The 19,929-nt window shown below is 34.5% G+C and overlaps 1 protein-coding gene across 10 annotated transcripts in view; it reads left to right on the top strand.

Annotated features, from left to right (window-relative positions):
- Positions 1-19,929, top strand: part of ZMYND11 (zinc finger MYND-type containing 11) — a gene marked incomplete at both ends in the record, with an annotated part of 68,133 nt that overhangs the window by 32,360 nt on the left and 15,844 nt on the right. For 4 of the 10 annotated variants that reach the window (XM_084253792.1, XM_084253795.1, XM_084253793.1 and 1 more), the window contains 3 exons: positions 4,000-4,161; positions 19,023-19,100; positions 19,573-19,665. In XM_084253792.1, the coding sequence (XP_084109918.1) occupies positions 4,000-4,161; positions 19,023-19,100; positions 19,573-19,665 (333 nt within the window). Of the gene's footprint in view, positions 1-1,377; positions 1,423-3,999; positions 4,162-19,022; positions 19,101-19,572; positions 19,666-19,929 lie in introns of all 10 variants that reach the window. The other 6 variants (XM_084253790.1, XM_084253797.1, XM_084253796.1 and 3 more) reach the window with 4 other exon arrangements.

The raw sequence follows: 19,929 nt of genomic DNA, 5'->3' as shown, positions 1-19,929 counted from the left end.
GGTAATAAATTTCCATTTAATCATTAAGATATTTTGGGTCATGCTATCCTGTTATACTCTTCCCAGCTTATATTGATTTTGTGTGTGTGTGTGAGAGTGTGAATTCTTTTTTTTCTCCTGTCTCAGTTCTGTTTCACTAAGCAATGTCATAATATTTTTATTTTTAAATGAATAACATTTTATAATTATTGAGATATTTAATCATTAAATTCTTACCTCTCAATGATTAACAGAATTCTATTAACAGAATTAAGCTAACCCTAGAATTGTAGAGAGTTTTACATTTATATATGTTAAAATACCACATCAAACACATATTTGATAGTGTAAGATTTATCTGCTCATTAAGTAGAAATAGGGAATTACTTTAAAATTTAGAATCTTCATTGTATAGGAGAAGAGTATAATTTGGGACACAGTTCTCCCACTGAGCCCCTAGCTTCCATGTTTTTTCTAAATTGAATTAACTGTTTCTTGCTCTCTCTAGCTTACATAAATGTTGTGGGAGTCAGCTGTTGTAATAAACTTAAATTCCTGAAAAATGCACATGTGTATAATTACAAGTATCAACTTTGTGTGTGTCTAGTCAATTCATGTTTTGTAAGCTGTAGCAAATAGATCATCTTAGTAACATCAGCTTAACACATAACTAAGCGTAGTAGCTCATTTGATCCTTACCAAACCCCTATAAACTAGACTTTATTATTTTGTTCATTTTACAAATAGAGCATGATAAACAGAGAAGTTAAGTATTCTGCCCCAGATTACATAGCCCCTGAGGCAAGAGCTAGGATTTGAGCCAGCCTGGTAACGAAGTCTTAACTAAATGTTGTAAATAATGACAGAGACAGGTCAGCAGGCTGTTGGTGGGTGGTGGAATGTTTCCTATTGGGTTCTGAAGATAGCCTGTATAAAATTCACAGTGTTAGTGAAACACTGAGTTTAATACACTCCAAATTTTTTAAAAGCCATCTTTAATCTTTAAGCCAATGTTACATCAATAAGACATGCATTCATAGTCTTGTGCAAATTTATAATGGCACTGAATTTGTTAGGAAAATGTTTTTCTAATATTATAGGTTTCATGGAACATAAATTTTGAGAGATGGAGTTTTTCTGTGTCTATTTGTAGCTTTTGTCTTAGTGTCAAGTTTCCTCTTAAACTAGTAATGACTCTTGAGTTTGCATGCCACTGTCTTCATTAATGATTAGCACATTCATAAATTATCAGTTGATATTATTTGCAAAATAATATGCTGTATAGCAAAGAATAAGTAGTTTGACCATGTACCATAATCCCTTTAGCTCTGTATATTGGCTGATATTGAGCAAAGTTATAGTAGAGAGACCAAGATTATTTTGTTTTTATTTTGAAAGGCCTACAGTATGCAGCCTTTCTCCAGGACAGCAACCCCAAACAAGGTGAACTAATTTTGCACTGTTATTTTACTTTAATTCTGCCTTCTTTTTTGTATTACATTTGTGTCTTTATTTAGGTTAGCTTAGTTCACTCTTACTAGTATTATTTGTTAAAATCATACTATCTTTACTTCTAGTTTAATTTTGTGTTAGTAGGTTTGCTTTTTAAAACATTTCTTGTATTGAGGTAACATTTCACATATGCTGTTGATCAGGCTATATCTAGAGTAGTTGCTGACATACAGTAAAATCCAGTGAAAATGCAGACTTAGCTTTTTGGTATACATTTAGTGTTATCAAAAGCACTCTGTGAATGAATTCTGCTTACTAAAACGTTATAGGCAAGTTGACCTATAATAAACATGCTTTTATCACTTATCCTCAGAAAAATGTTTTCTGGATTCACAACCTAATAACGTTTGAACTTGATTTTACATGTTTTGTGTATTTTAAACAGCTATTGCTTTGATTAAAAGAATGAACAGGATGAATATTCCCAGCCCATATTTTCTTCTCTGTCCGATGATGAAAATATCTTGTATGCCATTATATAAACATATATCCAAATGTTCCTCTACTTTTATTTCACTTGAATTGTGCTTTCATTTCTAGAATTGTTGCAAAAAATAGGCCTAGAATTAAACACCCCATTGAAGAGTTATTTTTATCTTTGTTTTAAGGGTAAACAGAGAGGATAGAGATGGAAAAAGGTAGGCGGTATTATGGAGAATCTCTTTTGCTTCTTTTTCTTGGTTCACCTAATTATGATAGTTAACTACCATTTTGAAAGTCCCAGGAAGATGAATTTCTGTTAAAAAAAATTCAAGTGATTAAAAAATGGCAGTTTCATTTGTTCACAATGAATCAAACATAAGTCACCCAAGATGTTTCTGAGTAATTGTGAAGAAAATTTTCTGAAATAATTTAATTTTGGGTTTGGAAAGAATGCTACTAATTAAAAATAGAACAAGGTATATCATCTCCACTGAAGCATAATTAGTGATTTCTGACAAAAATTAAAATAGCTAAAATGAAACTTACATATGCACCATATGAAATGGGACAGTTTTTGGATACAGCCAAGCCCCACACACATTCTGTGTCTCAGTGGTGCTACTATGCCAAATTTTATGGGGTAGATTTTTTTCTACCATGCACAGATTAAGGCTTTATGTAATAGTAATAATACTTTATGATTTTTAAGCAATCTGATGAAAACATTCTACCAAAGTAAGTTTTCAGAGAATATATTTCTGTAGCAAATAACTAAAAATGGTCTTGCTTTTTTCTTTAGCTGCTACAGACCACCAATTTCTTAATAAAAAACAAGCCCATACAATGACGTTTTGGCAGAGTTTGCTAATGTACTCTTATCTGACCCTGCACATAGTTTGGAAGAAGCACATTTTGGAACATTAGTGACTACCTTCCCTTTTGAAGGAGTGAGTAGTAGATCTCTTATCTGGACAGGCAGCAAAACATGTGAGCCTTAGGTGCTCTCTAGAAACCCATTTTTTTGGGGGGTAGTTACTGATAGCTAGTTAACCTTGGAGTCAAAATGTAGACTGATTTATAAAGAGAAAAATGATGGTAGAGTTCAAATTCAAAATTTTAGGATCCCAGTTGGAAGTGGCCAGGATTACACTAAATGTGTGTTTTTCCCTTGTTTATTTAGTTACCACATCTAAAAGAAGGTTGAGAATTAATCTATCACTCTCACAGGTATTTTTTGATAAAAGCTAAGAGTGATGTTTGTGAAGAATGAATTCTAAATTAAGAGACTTTATAAAACATGTTCCTGTTTGTATTTAAATGTCATTGACTGTAAAAAAAAAAGTAATGTTAAAAAAAAAAAGATTAAAGAGTACCCGTATACCTGCAGTTATGTTTTTATTTCTAGAAATAGTTGCAATTAAAAAAATAAGCCTGCTTCCTTTTTTTTAATGGTAGTATCCACTGGAGAATGTGATTAAACCTTTAGTTTCACATTTTCAATTTATTTTTCCAAATTCAACAGACCCTGAAAATTTGACAACCTATCAGAACATGGACATTCTGATTAATGGTTATTTTCAATAAAGCATCCAATACCATGAATGAGAAGATAAGAATAGTGAGCATCACCATTTATTATTATTTTCTGTTCCCACAGTGTGCTAAGTACTTACTATATTTAAAAAAAAAAAAACAAAACACAACAAAATGGAGGTTTGTTTATTTGAAATACTAAGTTAAGATGTTGTTTTGGTATTCAGTTTGCTGAAGAAGTTATTCCATAGATTATATTTCAAAATGAAAGATAATGTTAGAACTGGGGTTGGCTTTGGACTTATTTCATTTTGGACTGGTTTGCTATTAGATCACCTTAAGATATTTCTGAATATTAATACTGTTTAGGAAAAAATTGAAAATAATACAAAAAAGCAAATTTCTAGGTATTTTTCCCTCTTGTTTTAACACAGTAAATGTCTAAAATTGTTTATAATGCCTAACTTCTGATGGACTTTAGTTTCAATTTTGTTCTTAGTCATTGCAGATATTGACAAAATGTCATACGAAATTATTTTGTATTTTTTGTAGGACTGGGAAACAGAAAATCATGACTGGTATTGTTTTGAATGCCATTTGCCTGGAGAGGTGTTGATATGTGACCTGTGTTTTCGTGTGTATCATTCCAAGTGTTTGTCTGATGAGTACAGGCTTAGAGACAGCAGTAGTCACTGGCAGTGCCCAGTTTGCAGGGTGAGTACCTATGAGCTTTCATGTGCTGGTCAGAGGGTTGGAATTCACTAATAATAGCTTCACAAAGAAATCCCAGGTGGTCTTGTCAGGTTAAAGTATGGATAAAGTACTGGAGGGTGGGGGTGACCTACTGAAATGATGGTGAATAAACATAGAGCACTCATAAATGGACATTCCAGAACACCTAACATATTCAGGGAATGGATTTTAGAAAAGTTTTAATCACATAAAAATGTACTCTCTCTCCCTTCACACTTGCCTCTGGATTGTGTGACTTCTTTAATAGATAGCCTTTGGGAATCAAGAAACACTGTCCTATACCAAGGTCTGTCAGTCAGTCCTGTCTACTAAATTGCAGGATTCTTGCTGCTCAGGAAACACAGCTAGCAAAAGGCACATTGTTGGAAACATTCTGTATCTACTTCCCATTTTATATCCACGTAATGTTGCCTTTATTTTTTTGTCATGACATGGTTAGTTTATTTCTTGCTTATATTTTATTTGGAGGGTGGAGGAATGGAACAATTTTAAATAAAAAAATTAATTATTTAAAACAAAACAGTCTAGTAGGTAACATAGGTACTTTCCTCAATTATTTTCATTCGTTTTTTTTTCCCACTGAAAGGTATAGCTGTGCTTGTTGGTTGCAGAATGTGGTATGTGTGTGTATTCGGATGATGTGTGATGCCTAAATACTGCATTACATATGGCATTGATGCTGATTTTCAGGAATTATTTGATTATGAGCTCTGTTGTTTTATATTTACAGTTATTAAGATTGTTACTTGAAACCATGTAAATTGCCCAGATTACTCATGAGTTCAGTTTGTGAATGTTTGGTAATACTTAAGTGACTTAAATATTCATTTATTTTTCAAAAAAAGTGTTTTGTCTTCATAATTTTCCCCCTCTTTCATATCAGTCAAAAATGACCTTTGATATCAGGTCAAAAATTTACCCAGCATGATGAGCAAAATATAGTGTATATTCTAGTCTTCCCTTAGTAGTATGACTTTGTATTCATAGAGTATACTTGGTCTTTCTAACCACTACTATACTACATATTCAGTAGGCAGACAAAATTGGAATAGCATTTGAAAAATAATACTTAATTACTTATAATCAAATTCATAAGTGCTAGACAGCAGTGATAAATTCCTAAGTCCAGTGATATTTGTGTCACATTTGAAGTTGCAGGACTTCGTCTTTGAGTTCAACAGTTTATGATATCTAAAAGAAATTGGTATACCAGTGGTGTGGGAACTGCATTAATATTCCCATTTTCTTCTCATGGATTTGGATTGTGCGTCTTAAAGATAAATGTATATCTCCTGTTTTCTGGTAACAACTTTATTACAAGAGGAAGTAAAGAATTAATGAGATCTTAAGAACAAAACCATTAAGGTGCAAAATAGAGTGATAAAAGGGATAGTATCATGTATCAAATTCAGAGTTTTCATAATACGGACTTAGGAACTTATGAAGCACAATTCTGTGTCCTCACTGCTTTAGCATGTTGATATTTACTATATAGTTCTTTTTTTCATAGTAGAGAATTTGAGTGAAACACTTTGAGAATGAGTTAAATCTTACTATAGATGTTTTTTGAAATTGAACAATTATGAAGAAAATGTTTAATACTTCTACCAGAAGTCACTGTCAGGTTGACATATTCCATTTTCTGTATGTGTTTGCTCTACTCTTTACTAATTAGATGGTATTTTTTTTTAATTCCAGAGAGTTACTGGTTCACACAGAAATGTGATGGTCTTAGTGGAATTTAACTTACCCTATCCTATTTATTTTTTTCTTCCCTTTGGTTTTTGTTTTATCTTTGTTAAGTTTAATTATGCCTATTGAAATGCTATGAGGCAATAAGAAAATCACAATGTACACTTTTTTTTTTTTTTTTTGGTGGGACCCTCACCGGTGGCTGGGGATTGAACTGGCGCTGCAGAGGCTGCGGGCAGCCTCGCAACCCAGCGCTCAACTGCTGCGCCACTAGTGGAGGCCCACAATGTACACATTTTGTTCATGGGTTGTGTGAGCTGCTTTTTGGTTAGACTCAGAAAGGCCATGGCTGGCTTGGAGATGTTTAATCGCAAGCTTTAAAAATTCCAAAGAAATAGTCATTTCTATGTTAGATCTGTTGTTTTGTTCAGTGCAAGAAAAAGTTAAGTACAAAAATTCCTTTCCTGAGAAAAGGGGTAAATAACAATTGAATTTCAAAAGGAATTCAAAATACTTTAAGGTACTGCTTTTGGTTAATTTGCTTTTTAAACAAAATGTCAGATAAACCATTTTTATGTAACATGTGTGTGACTGACCAGATTTAAATATTATTGGACTATGAGAATTGAGATTCAGTTGACTAATACTTAAATAAGGAATTATAGTTTCAAATCAGAATAATGATCAGTTTTTCTTTTTAATTAATGTTTGGGATGAATATAGTAAATATAGTTATATTTACTAGTGAGGAATTTTGAAGATACAGTGACATAGCTAAATTTCAGTGAAGGTGAAAATAATGTAAGGGTGTTAACCCCATTGTAACTAAATTTAAAGATAAAACATTTCTAATATTCCATAATATAGTAATCTGAAGATGATTTTTTTATATTACATTACATTGAAAAAGTCAGAGAATAGATTCATTCTCACCTCGCTGTCAGCTTTGTTATTGTGTTTGTTTCAAGTCAAGCAACTTTATCTCATACCTATCTCTAAAATATTTTAAAATAGGAATTTTTCTCAATCTAAAATAATTTTATCAATTATCACAGTAAATCCAAAAAATTTCACAATCCCAAGGGTATTTTTTGGGAATGTCTTGCCTTTCTAAGAAAATAACTAAGCCATTAATATATAAATACATTAGATTGTTACCCAAAATTAATTTATGGATATCAAATTAGCATTTTGCTTTGAAATGTCCTTTAAATAATGTCCTTTAAATATCACAGTCTTGTTACCGAGAATCTAAAAAAATAAAAGGGATTTTTTAATTATTTTAAGTTTGCTATAAAAAATTCAACTCAGAGAGGGAAATACTGATATATAGTAGGTAGATATTCTCACAGACCTCTGTGTGTGTGTGTGTATTTGTGTGCACCCATGTGCGCACACGTGTGTGTGTGTTTGCGTTCATCCATTTGTATCTATGTCTAATGTAATTTATTTACTGGATGTAGCCAGTTTGTTTCTTCTCAACAATGTCTTAGACATCATTTTATTCTCACATATCCTTTCCACCATCCTTCCACCTTACTGATTGGGGGTCATTTCATATGACTGCATCCAGAATCATGCCACTCTTTCTACTCTGAAGAGTAGTCTGCTATTAGTTTATTTCTGCATGGAACTGTGAAAACCATAATTTTAAGGTAAAAATTGCTTTTAAGATTTTACTTAACTGAAGGATATATCTTTCGAACACAATATAGACACTTTTTTAAATGAAAGAAAATTAATTTACATATATCTTTGTAATTCTGTCTAATCATCTTCATAGTATAAATGCATTAATAAGAGCGGAATTCAAATTTTAAATGGAAAGAAGGGGCATATTTCAGTTTTTGACAAAAATCACCAAATTGTCTTTCAGAAATTATACCCATATATACCAGCATGAAAGTATTTTTCAGCTTTATTTTTAACAATATGATAGGTGCAGTGGTTGTCTCATTTTAATTTTGCTTCATTTCATATATAGAGTTAGGATGAGTCATTTTATCCTTTGATGCTGTGACTATAGAAGGCAGACCTGTGTAGTGTGTGCAAGTCTGTGTGCATGTTGGATATACATATTGCATGCATGGGTGTGTGCATGTGCTTGTGTTTGTTGTGTGTATGCAGGCAGGCATGTGTACATGTCTGTCAGTGTGGGCATGTGTTTTTTGTGTATTAGTATGTACTTATGGGTTGGGGGTGTGTGTGTGTGCACGTGTGTGTGTTTGTATAGGCATTGCACATTTACTAACCTCCAGTCCTGCTGGTGAGCATATATTTGAATTTTTTCATACACGGACAAGGTAATATGTGATTAAAAAAAAAAAAAACAACCCTAGGACCACCCCCTTGCTTAGACATTTTGGCCTTTCAGAGCTGTCGGGTGGCCTTCTCAGTGGTGATGGAAATGTTCTGTCCCTGTGCTGTCCAGTAGGAGCTACTGACCACATATTAGTGAGCTCTTTAACTGTGGCTTGTGAGACTGATGAAATGAATTCTGTTTGGCACATGTTTATCAGTGCAGCTTTAGAACATTCATATTATGAATGCCTATGCTACTCTATTAGATGCATGTTTGGTATAAAAATTGGCCTCATGACAGTCTGGTTTTGTTCTCCCCATCATGCCATCGTTATGATTTGAAAAAATTCTTAAGGGAAGATATAAATAAGCTATTTACCACTCCCACCTTTTTCCTTCAGTATATAGCAGAGTGCAAGCAAGCGCTGCATCCTAGCTGTAAGATGCCATGTAGTGCATACAATACTGAGTGCACAGTTTAACTGCTGTGCTATCTGATGCTGCATTTGCTCTGAATCTAATCTAAGACAGTTTACTTTGGGGAAAATAACTGTACAGCAAAGCAAAATAGTTGACAGGTTCCTGCATAACAATTTTGAGATGTGTAGTAAAAGTGGGCCTCTATTTCCTCCATCATCTTTTAATATGTTCATTTTCCTTACATAAGTGAATTTTGTTTTAATAACTTAGAGAAGTTGTTGACTCATGTTATTAATGCTCCTTTTAAATTCAGATAAATGAAATTTTTATATTTGGACTAATATTTGCCATTCAGGAGCAGATTTCAGGGCTCTGAACTGTATTGTGTGCTTTTACTATGAGCCCATAGAAAGTTCTGCACCACATTAACTCTTTTTCTTTTTCTATGTTTGTGTCTCTAAAATGGAGTGAAATCCCATCCCTCCAAAGATTTTTATCTTAGGCTTTTATAATTGATATAAAAATTTTATATCCCATTTAGGACATATTTATTGTGCTTTTATATGAAAGGATCAATTTAAATTACAAAACAAAAAGTACTTAGTCACAGTAATGGATAGGGGATAGATTATTCCAATGTGTTTTTAAAAACTAAAAAATGTTCATTCCCCAGAATGTTTCAGATAGCATTCTTCTCTGTTTAAGGATCAGGCACTTTAAAATGTATGTTAATGGTGAATCAACTTAGCCCACTAATAAGATACAGAAACATAGGTAACTATAGATAGGGAAATGAAGCAGTATCTGTGGGAGATTTTTATTAATAATTTAAAAATAGTTGGCTCTACATCAAATCCTAAAAGCTCTTCCAAGTTTACAGAGACCTATTCCCTGACCTGTTCTTGATTGTTAGGTTCTCCTGAAATTGGAGGAGGAGAGCCACATAGTGGTGTCTGTAAATGAACAGAATCTGTTCCCTATTTCTGCCAACTTACTTAGAATGAAGACAAATGTTTTACAGGGAACTTAATATTTTAAAAATAGATATACAGAAAAAAAGTCTGTAGAAAGCATTTAAAACTAACTTTTTAACTTGATGTTAAACCCTAGATACTACATATTTTTCATATAGGTTATATTCATTAGACATTGAAAAAGAAGAAATTGAACTGGTCTGCTAAATCTAAACCAAGATTAAATTGTCATTAGGAGGCTACCTGGAGTTTTGATTGGATACTTAATCAGTGCTCACTTAGTTCTGGATGAGTTGTTTTTGGAGTATTTTACACTACGAATTTTATTCAGGTGGCTAAAGAAAAAATCAGGTGAAAGCTACATTTGAAATTAGAAACAGAAATTTGCTTCTGGAGCCATTTTTTTTTTTTTTTTTCATTTTTGGGGGGATATGTAGGCCATACGGTTTTGGTATTTAATTCCCAAAATAGGGAGAAACCTAATTTAATGTTCAGAATGAGATGGAACTAAATGTGAAATGAAAACATTTTGAACACAAAGTCATTATGTATCTCCTGTGAAACTGTTCTTGCTTTCTAGTCAATCTTTTTGTGAGTGTGGGAAATTATTAACGTTTTCACCCCAAAAAAGTGCATTTACCTCAAGATACATATTAACAAATCTGTAATGGAGATTTGATTTTTAAATAAAATGGAAACCATGAGGTTTTTTTTAAAAAAAAAATAGTCACGGGCCTCCCCGGTGGCTCAGCGGTAGAGCGCTGGGTTGCAAAGCTGCCTGCAGCCTCTGTAGCGCCGGTTCAATCCCTGGCTGCTCCCCGGCCACCGGAGGAGGGTCCCACATGGCGCGCAGACCTCTCCTGCTGCCCGCTGCTCCCCTCAGCAGTGTCCTTCGGTCCTTCTGCCTGCTCTGCTCCCTGCTCTGGCTCTGGTGAATTCTCTCACCCTCCCGCGCTTCTGACTGTACCCAGTGCATGTATAAACAAAACAAACAAGCAAACAAATAAATAAATAAAAACATTCCTCTATTAAAAAAAAAATCTTTATTTTTTTTTAATTAATAAATTTTATTTTTATATTCCCCATACAATTGCAATCCCCCCATTCTGACCCCAATCCCTCCCCTCCCGCCCTCCACCCCCCAAAAAGTGTCTCTGGTTCATAGTTTAAAAAAAAAAAAATCTTTAAAAAAAAAAAGTCGCAATATTGAAAACTACAAGTAAACATTAATCAAATATTCTTATAATTTTGAAATACAACTAGATTATAATATCATTTTTACACTAACAAAATAGAGAATTATTTTTAAAAGATCTTTGTCTGAACAAGGTACTTTATAAGGTAGTTTTGCTCTTCATTATAAACTTTACTAGAGGAAAAAGTTATGGGATCATTGATAAAACCAAAAAACATGTAAAATATTGCATGTAGGACATGAAACTGTAAACTCTCATTTATAATTATCATATCTCTTTATAAAACTACCTGGACCCAAGCAAGCAAGAAAGAATGCTTTCTACAGTGCCCTCCCATGCTGAACTTAAAAATGTTATGGGTGTGTGAAATGTTGTTAGTTGGAGTGTATTTGACCTCTGTTATATATATATCTTTATCTTTTATTTTTAATGCTAAGGGATTAATAAGGAGATAATAGTTGGTCTGGATTCTACATCAGGATAGTTAAAACTAGTATCTAGATAGAGAGCTCATTTTGTTTCCAATATTGATGAATTGATAATATGTACAAAGCACATACTTTCTTTTATTGTCTCTGCATGTGCTGAAAATATGGTCTGCCTCATTAACCAGAGAACAAATAATGTTCATTCCATGACCTGAAAACAGAGACATGTAACTTATTTTCAGATAAGAATTCTTACACCAAGGAATACATTATGCACTTTCCTTTTGAGTCTTATTCTTTCTTTAAAGACTAGATACTTTAAAAGTATCTGGTAGAATAAGAAAGCAACAGTAAATACAAAAACCTGTGTTCCATAGTTTTTTTTTTTGAATGTCCTTTTTCTATTCTCAGATCCCTATAACAAGTCACGAAGGAGCTTAATTACCCCCCCCCAAATGCATTTACTATTGAAAGTTGGAATTCCTGACATACATATAATCTCGCTGTAACTGATAATATTTTAGCAATTTCTTTGTTAATATGTGAATATGGAGGATTTAGAAATACTACATTGTTTTTCCATAAGTCATTTTATGGGCTATAGAGTTAATTTGAGCCATTGTCTTCGTAGTTGATCATTCACCCCAGATTGATGCTATAAAACTTATTATAACTTAGTTAAAACTTGCTGACCTTTTTATTATCAGAGAGAAAAGCATTTACTTCATCAAAATTAATAAATACAGATAGAACTAGAGTAGCATTTAGTGCTGTTTGTAAACCTGAATGAATAAATTTGTAAACACTGTTCTCTAGTGAATATAGGACCAACATCCCAAGTAGGGAATGACATACGAGTGGAGGCAGGCTTTCCAACATGCTCAAAGAATCCACCTCAAGACATTCTTAGTAGTTTGAATTATCTCCTGAGTTCCAACTCTTACTTATGAGTAAGAAGGCATATTTGTGACAGCTTAAGAAAGGATTGTTAAAATTTCACATTCTTTTAAAGTTAAAAAAAAAATTGTCCAAGAATCTCAAGAGCAAATGACGGTAGCTGGATTATTTATAGGAGACTTAGTATGGAGCTGCAGGGAATCCCTGTGGTTAAATGCATTCCACATGCAGAAGTTGGTAAATCCAAGTTTTTTTACCATTAATATTGGCATTAAATGTGGTGTTTTGCTCGTCTTGTAGAGGAGAATTAATTTCATTGTGTCAGTACTGGGGGAAAAAAATGAACATAGGTCTATTAGAAAATTAACCTAGAAAGTGATGGTCACTGAGGGACTCCTGCCATCCCAGTGGTATGGGATGACAAATGGCATGTCTTTGGGCCACTCTGCCCAAATATTGAGGTTTCTTATAAACTTTCTATTTCATTGTTTCAAGTGGTTATAGAAAATACTGCAGGAAACCCTATTGATACTCATAATAACTTGGACAGTTTATGTGTAGATAAAATTCATATATTTATATATATGTTTTGCAATTACAAATAGTTATAGAAGAGAACTTGGAGCTTTGATGCCTAGAACACCTGATGTACTTGTTTAGAACCAGCCTTGGGGATGAGGCTGAAACATCCATGTTTCCAACAAGTAGCCCGGATGACTATAAGCTCAATGAGTGAGCCCTTAGTTGTTAGGCAATAGTAATTTTTTGGTGTCATTTGTCAGTGGAATGGTTCACAAACCAGAAGTGAAAAAAAAAAAGCGTCATGTAAGTAGCCAAAATATGCTAACACAGACTTGTTGGGTGTGAATAACTTTCACATTTTAGAAGTATCTCATAACCTTTTATTTCAACTACAGGAATATTTTTCTAGTGGTTAGTGAGATTAGTTAGTAATGACTGCCATCAGTTCAATTCAGGTATTATTTATTGAGCATTTACTATGTGCCTAATACTGTACAAAGCCTTGGCAAGAAAACATTGAGCTCTGTATCTTTGTGGACCCCACCTTCACAGAATTTAGAGTCCATTCTAGGGATATGCAAATTATGGCCCATGGACTAAAACCAACCTCAACACTTTTTTTTGTACTGCTCATGAGCTAGGAATGGGTTTTGCATTTTTAAATGGTTGAAGAAAAAAAATCAAAAGAGGAATAATTATTTGTGACATCAGAAAATTACAAGGAATTCAATTTCAGTATTCAAAGTTTCATTAGAATCCAGCCTTACTCAGGGCTCATCTGCATTATTTATGACCACATTCTCATCACAATAGCAGAGCTGGGTAAGCTGAGACAGGGATCAACCCTGTATTCTCAAAGCTGAAAATATTTACTATCTGGCCTTTCTCAGAAAATGGTGATGAGCTCTGGTCCACCTTGCTTTGGGAAGAACGTTCTGAATTCCCATAAAGTGTGAAGCCCTTGTCTTGTTTAATCAGAGACGTGGGAACCTGGATTTGGTTCAAGGAGCACAAATATCTCATCTGATGAAAAGACCTACATTTCTGATTTTACACTTATTTCTTGTAGATACTGATTCACTGAAACAATATATCCATGAGTTCATTCTCTCTAGTTTCTGCATCTGAAAATCTGGGCCTCTAGGGAACATTGACATTTCCAGACTCTTAAATCCTGAATGTTCCTTCAAATAATGATGCTTGGGCATTGTTATCAATAATTGGATATGGAGAAACCTTGACAGGATCAAAAGTTGCTCATTCTTTATTCCAAATATGACGTAAAACTTCTAGTGTGACTGTGCGCTTTTATTCATGTTTTTCAGTGGTGTCCACCTACACTCATTTGGTTTAGTGTATAACCCAGCAATTTTATTAATCTGTTACTCAGAAAGATGTTTAAGATTTTCTTCATTTCTTTTTCCCTTAAAGTAAAAGAGAAGCAGTACCTCAGGAGTATCTTTACTTTAAGATTAGGGAATGTCTTACACACATTTGTAATATCTTCAGCATGTGACTACTGTCATTTTAAAATGGTTTCAACAACTTTGACCACATCATAGAAAGTTTCTCTCTTCATTATTTGTAGATACTGACCCAGATCACTTCAATATGCTGCCAGGTAATATGAACAGGTCCCAAAACTTACTGGACTTTACAGTGATGATTCTGAACTGCATATTGTTATAAAGAGGGCTTTTCTAAGGAGTACTGATGTCTGCAACTAAGGAATACATATTATTCTTCAAAGCCTGAGGAATACTGGTTCTGAAATATTCTAAGGATATCCTATAGCTTTATTTTTTATATTCTGACCTTGTTGTCAAGAGCTATCTGCTTATGTCACAAACAGAATAGTATTTACCTTAGAAGCTGCTCCCTTCATTACTAGTTAGTAACTGGTTGCTAGTTAGTAACAGTAGCTTTCTCTCAGGCCACTTTAAATGACATTGTTTGCCTGACAGGCAACTGCTATGAGTGTTACATATGGCAGCTTATAGCATTTTAACTGAGAAATTCCCAGAAGTCTTCCAGTGCAGCTCTGGGTGAGAAGCTGCAGTATTCTGTTTATTCCTTTTATGAAATACTAAATTTCTAAATAACTAAAAAGCATCAGAAAGAAAGCCCACCAGAAACATCTTACAGAAAATGTTTTGTCCCTATTATTCTGTTGTTGAGAGTTTGCATATCTGTTCAGAGTCCAGTCATTGGTTGCTTCAGTTTACTAAGCAAACTCAGCCAGCCAGTGTGGGAAGCATTCTCAGGCATACACCCAACCTCCTGGGTGTACTTTGAGCAGCATGAGGTCCAGCACCTAGCCCTGTGTCTTTTGGGGCCACCACTACTTAAATAGCATTCCATTCTTATCAACAGAAAAGATGTACTGAGCAGTAAAGCAAGTAACTATATAAAATCAGTAACAGAGACTTTCAACAAAATAGTCCTCTTTGGTTGTGAAAGTACTCTTGGTGAGTCGTGAGTCCTATGCAACTCAGATTCTTGATTTTTCTAATCAGTAACAGAAAACAACTAACAAATAATTAAAACCTGATTCATCTTATTTGCATTAACAAGTAGATGAGAGACTTAGTGAATCTTTAAAGAAGAACTTTTGGAGATACACACCTTAAACACATGTTGCTGTACCAGCAAAGGTTTCAGGGGGAATCACTGCATGTTTGTGTGAAGACTCTGAGAGTGGTTCTCAGTCGGGACTGCATGTTAGAGACATACACGGTGTTAGAACTGTGAGTATCCAGGCCCCTGCCTTAATCATTGCATCAGAATCCTTGGGGTATATCAGAATTCTTGGGATGGCCCCTAGACACAAGGGATAAAATTTGTTATAGCAGTTTGTAGTCTTGAACATACCATTTGAATATACAAATGTTATAAGCTCATGCACTCAAGTCCTAACAGGTACAGAATGTGGACATTGAATCCCACTTCAGCCCCACCCCAGGAAGCCACTTTTCTATTTTCCAACTCAGATAAATTGCACCTATTCTGGAACTTTATACAAACAGACATTGGTGTTTTAAAAAGGCTTTCACAGGTGGTTCTAATGTGCAATCATAGTTGACGAACACTGAAGTAGGACATCTAGGTCTGATAGCACTTTATTTAATGCAGTGTAAGACTTCCCTGGAGTTTAGATAAAGGTAATAATTTGAAGAAATTTGAGCTGTGAGGGGTGGGGGTAGATGATTCCATTTAGCCATAAAAGTTATCCATTCTGCATATTTCCTTTTACATTTTGCAGAAATAGTCATTTTTCCAGGCTCTTATCACCACTTTTAATTGCATGTAGCAAAAATGAGATAATTCTAGTATCCCAACACTAAGAAAACTTAAGCATGATGCAAAATCATATTTTCATCCTCTATTTTGTCTTTTAGTTTTGTAAAATTAGGCCCCTCAAGCTTGAACTTTGTGCATTTGGTGTCTTCCCAAAAAGAGAGAAATGTTGCTGCAGATAGCCATTATGCTAAATTATCAATTTATTTAAAAATGTTTAAGTAGATGAAATTAAAGTAAAAGCATTATTAGAGCTTTTTGTGTAGATTCTTTGTGGAAAGAAGTAGGCACTGAAAACAGACCTTTTATTGCTTAAACCTGAACAGTTTTTTCACAAGTTACTTAAAATTTTAAAATATGTAAAATAGAGTTTTCACTGCTATTTCAAAATTTTTTAAAGAAAAAACTAGCTAGGATGTCTTAGTTATAGTGATATTCTAATTCTGTAATAGCACTGCATAATTTTTCCCCCACAAAGAAACAATGAATGGCTATATTTTCTAAGGCTCTAAAAACAGGAGATATTAGATACTGACTGTAAAGTACACTAAGTTTTTTTTTTTTTTTTTTAATTTAGAGTGCAGGAAGGAGAAAAACATTCCCATGCATGTGTAAAATGCACAGCAGCCTCGGAGGTGGGTTGCCAATTGTTGCGGTGCTGTGCTCTCTCTACTACACCACTGCTCATGTGACCACAGGTGGCCTGGTGCCAGTGGACATTGATTTGGGTGTTCACCTTGCCCAGTAGAGCTTGAGTACTCAAAGGAAGTCCTAGAGCAGAGAGTATTCTTACCTGTTAGTTGAAGAAAGGTCTGCAACACTGTATTGGTGACCATTAAAATTGTATTTCACTACATAGTGTCAGTTGTACATTTCCATCTCAATAACCCATTGAAAGAGTCATACCCCCACATACAGCATTATATGACTTCCAATCTGATGTAGGTTTTTATATATATGAATTTATACACACTTTAATGATCAGATAAATATTTGAGATCAGGATTTTTAGTGGTATAACCAAAATATTTTGTTGGCATGATGAGCCTTTTTTTTTTTTTAAAGATTTATTTATTTATGCATACAAGAACTGGGGTATAAGCCAGAGGTGTGGGGGATGAGAGGACTCACCAGAGGGAGTGGGAAGCAGAACAGGCAGACTGACTGAAATACACTGCTGAGGGGAGCAGCGTGTGAGGCAGGAGAGGTCTGCTGCGCCGTGTGGGTTGCTTCCTGGCTGGCTGGGATTGAATATGTGCTGCAGTGGTTGGTGATAGGTTTATCGTGCTGTCTTTAACCCCTGAACCCTCAGGGAAGCCCAATAGAGCCTCTTTTTTTTTTTTTTTTAAGATATGATAGGTGTCCCAAGAGCTAAGAAAAAAGCAGCCTTCCTGGCCCTCTCCCTCTTTTTCTTCCCTGTATCTGACAGGTGATCAAGCTGTTTATTTAGCATAGCAAGCTGTGCATGGAAGGATATCCATGTTGGCCGCAATGTTTGTCCAAAAGCATCAATAGCTGATTATTTTCTGCCCACTGAGCACTCCCTCTGCTCTCTTGTAAGCCTGTACTCTGGCTTAATTGGAGGAAGCAGCTAATAGTTCTCAAGTTTTGATGTGTATGAGATTCACTGGGGATCTTATTAAAAATGAGAATTCATAAGCTACATTAAGGCTCTTCTCCCCTGAAGATTATATACTTGGGGCCCAGGAAATTTCATTCCATTTTAAATTCCACATCTGGTACTCGGTCTTAGCTGGTACTCGGTCTTAGCTATGTGTCACAGCCACCTCAGAAATTAACAAATCAGTGAATGAACAATGTAGCACATGGGGACTTACCGACAGGAAATCCAACTCAGATGCTTAAGGATGAAGCCTACTGCATTTTATAGAAGTTTTACTAGGGAATCTGGGGTTTGGCTGGGACTGAGAAGAATTGCTCTATCACTGGCATAAATTTAGAAGTTGTATGCACAGGTCATAAAATAAAGCTGAGTAAGCAAGGATGTATTTACCATATCTATGCATTGCCAAAGAATCCAGGTGAGAAGCAGAGGGAAGATAGTATCTTGAACTACTGATATAGGCAACTCAGCTTCCAGCTCATATACTCTTTTCCCACTTTTTATTCAGTTATTTGAGTGTTACATGTATGTATAATCCATTCACTTTAAGTCCTTGCTAAGAATTTTTAGCTACATGAGAAATGTTTGCTCCTTCCCCTGTATATGTATTCTATTAAGATGACTTTCTGTGTATAAAGTCCTTTTGGGAGTAATAATGCCACTGGGCAGAGAATCATAATCTAGTGTTCTGAAAAAGTTAAAGCATCCATTAAATAAACAGAGGACCTTCTCGGTCCTCTGTGCTGTATTCTTCAACCGATGAGTGTCTAGCTATCGGCTCCCCTTGGCTAAGGAAATGGGAACTTTTGTAGTTATTTCCTACTTATCTAGAAGTGACATGAAAGGTAGACCCTCTTTCTTCATATGAAGTTAAATTTTCATAGATAAATTGAAGAATGTAACTAGCTTTTAGGCAAGACTAATAGGAATTGGAGTTATTGCTTAGGGTAGATGCATATACTTTAAAATAGCTATGTGGGTATATGTTGCTGCAGTGTACATGATTCATAGATAATACAGACTTTTCATAACCTTTTAACAAAGAATAATGTTCTGTTGAAATTTACCATTTACTATTGCTAATTAAAATGTTCTCTTAAGGACTTCAGCCATTGTTTTTTTGGTAAAATAAGTGATTCTACTTTATGTCATTATTGTCATCATTATTGTCATTGTTTATTTTCATATGAAAATGGGTTAAAGTTTTAAAACACTAATAAAAAAATTGCATAATTGTCTAAAGGCATTACATTAAGTACAGCATAATATTTTCAAATTTTTAGTTTGTTACATTAAATGCTATTTTTACTATGGAGATTTCAAAGATTTCTCTGTATCAGATATGTTAGAAATAGTGCATCTTTTAATAAAATTGTTGCATACTTTGCTCTTTTACATGTAGAAGTCTTTTACGTGACTACAGACACATAAATGATCGGGTTTTATATCTGGCTTTTTCTGTTTTTAACAGAGTGTCAAGAAGAAAAACACAAACAAACAGGAAATGAGTACATACCTGAGGTTCATCGTCTCCCGCATGAAGGAGAGGGTGAGTCCCGCAGAAGGGGGATCTCTTCGAATCTCTCAAGATGTATTCATGCTGGCTTATTTTTTTACAAGTTAATGACTGAAAATTTTTTTACAAATTAATGACTTCACACAGAGTAGTGTGAAGTAGTGGGGAGGTATTTCTTTTGTGCAGTAAATAGTTCTATGGAAAGACTTCTGGAATTTTTTGTCTTTGTTTTTAAGACAGGCATTTCTTTAGCTGCTTAGATTAGAATCATTTATAGTTTCAAATTCCATTTATCACAGTGAACATTTGCATGAATAATTAGTTTTTAAGATGGAGTGAAATTTTCCAAACTAACCATCCTTTCTATGAAACCTTAGGGAATGCCGTCTTAAATCACATAGTGCTTGTGCATTTTCCTGTTAAGTTCTTAAGCACTTGCTTAGAAATTGATGTCTTACCTGTCTTTCTCTTACATTTAAAACTGATTTATCTAATGACCTTTCAGGCTATAGACCTTAATAAAAAAGGGAAGGACAACAAACACCCAATGTACAGGAGGCTGGTGCACTCAGCGGTTGATGTCCCCACCATACAAGAGGTAAAGGCACCCTCTACCCTGCTACGGATGCCCCTTAGTTCTCAGGAGACTGAGGACTGCAGCTGAGAGCGGATTGCGCCCCCTCCCCTCGCCCCAGAGAGTGTAGACAAGAGCCTTGCTGCTATTTTAACTGTCATGTGCTTGCTGTAGTGCAGGTAGGTGTCATCTTTTTAAAAAGCTTGGTTTTAAGCACCTTATACTATACTGATACTTGTTAATTAAAGAAAATGTATTGTTGGCTGGTCAATGTAACAGATATAGAGA

Source organism: Talpa europaea (genome assembly GCF_964194135.1).
Source record: "Talpa europaea genome assembly, chromosome: 14".
NCBI classification, from domain to species: Eukaryota; Metazoa; Chordata; class Mammalia; order Eulipotyphla; family Talpidae; genus Talpa; species Talpa europaea.
Note: the sequence above shows the minus strand (reverse complement) of the source record. Positions and strands in the feature narration are given on the sequence as shown.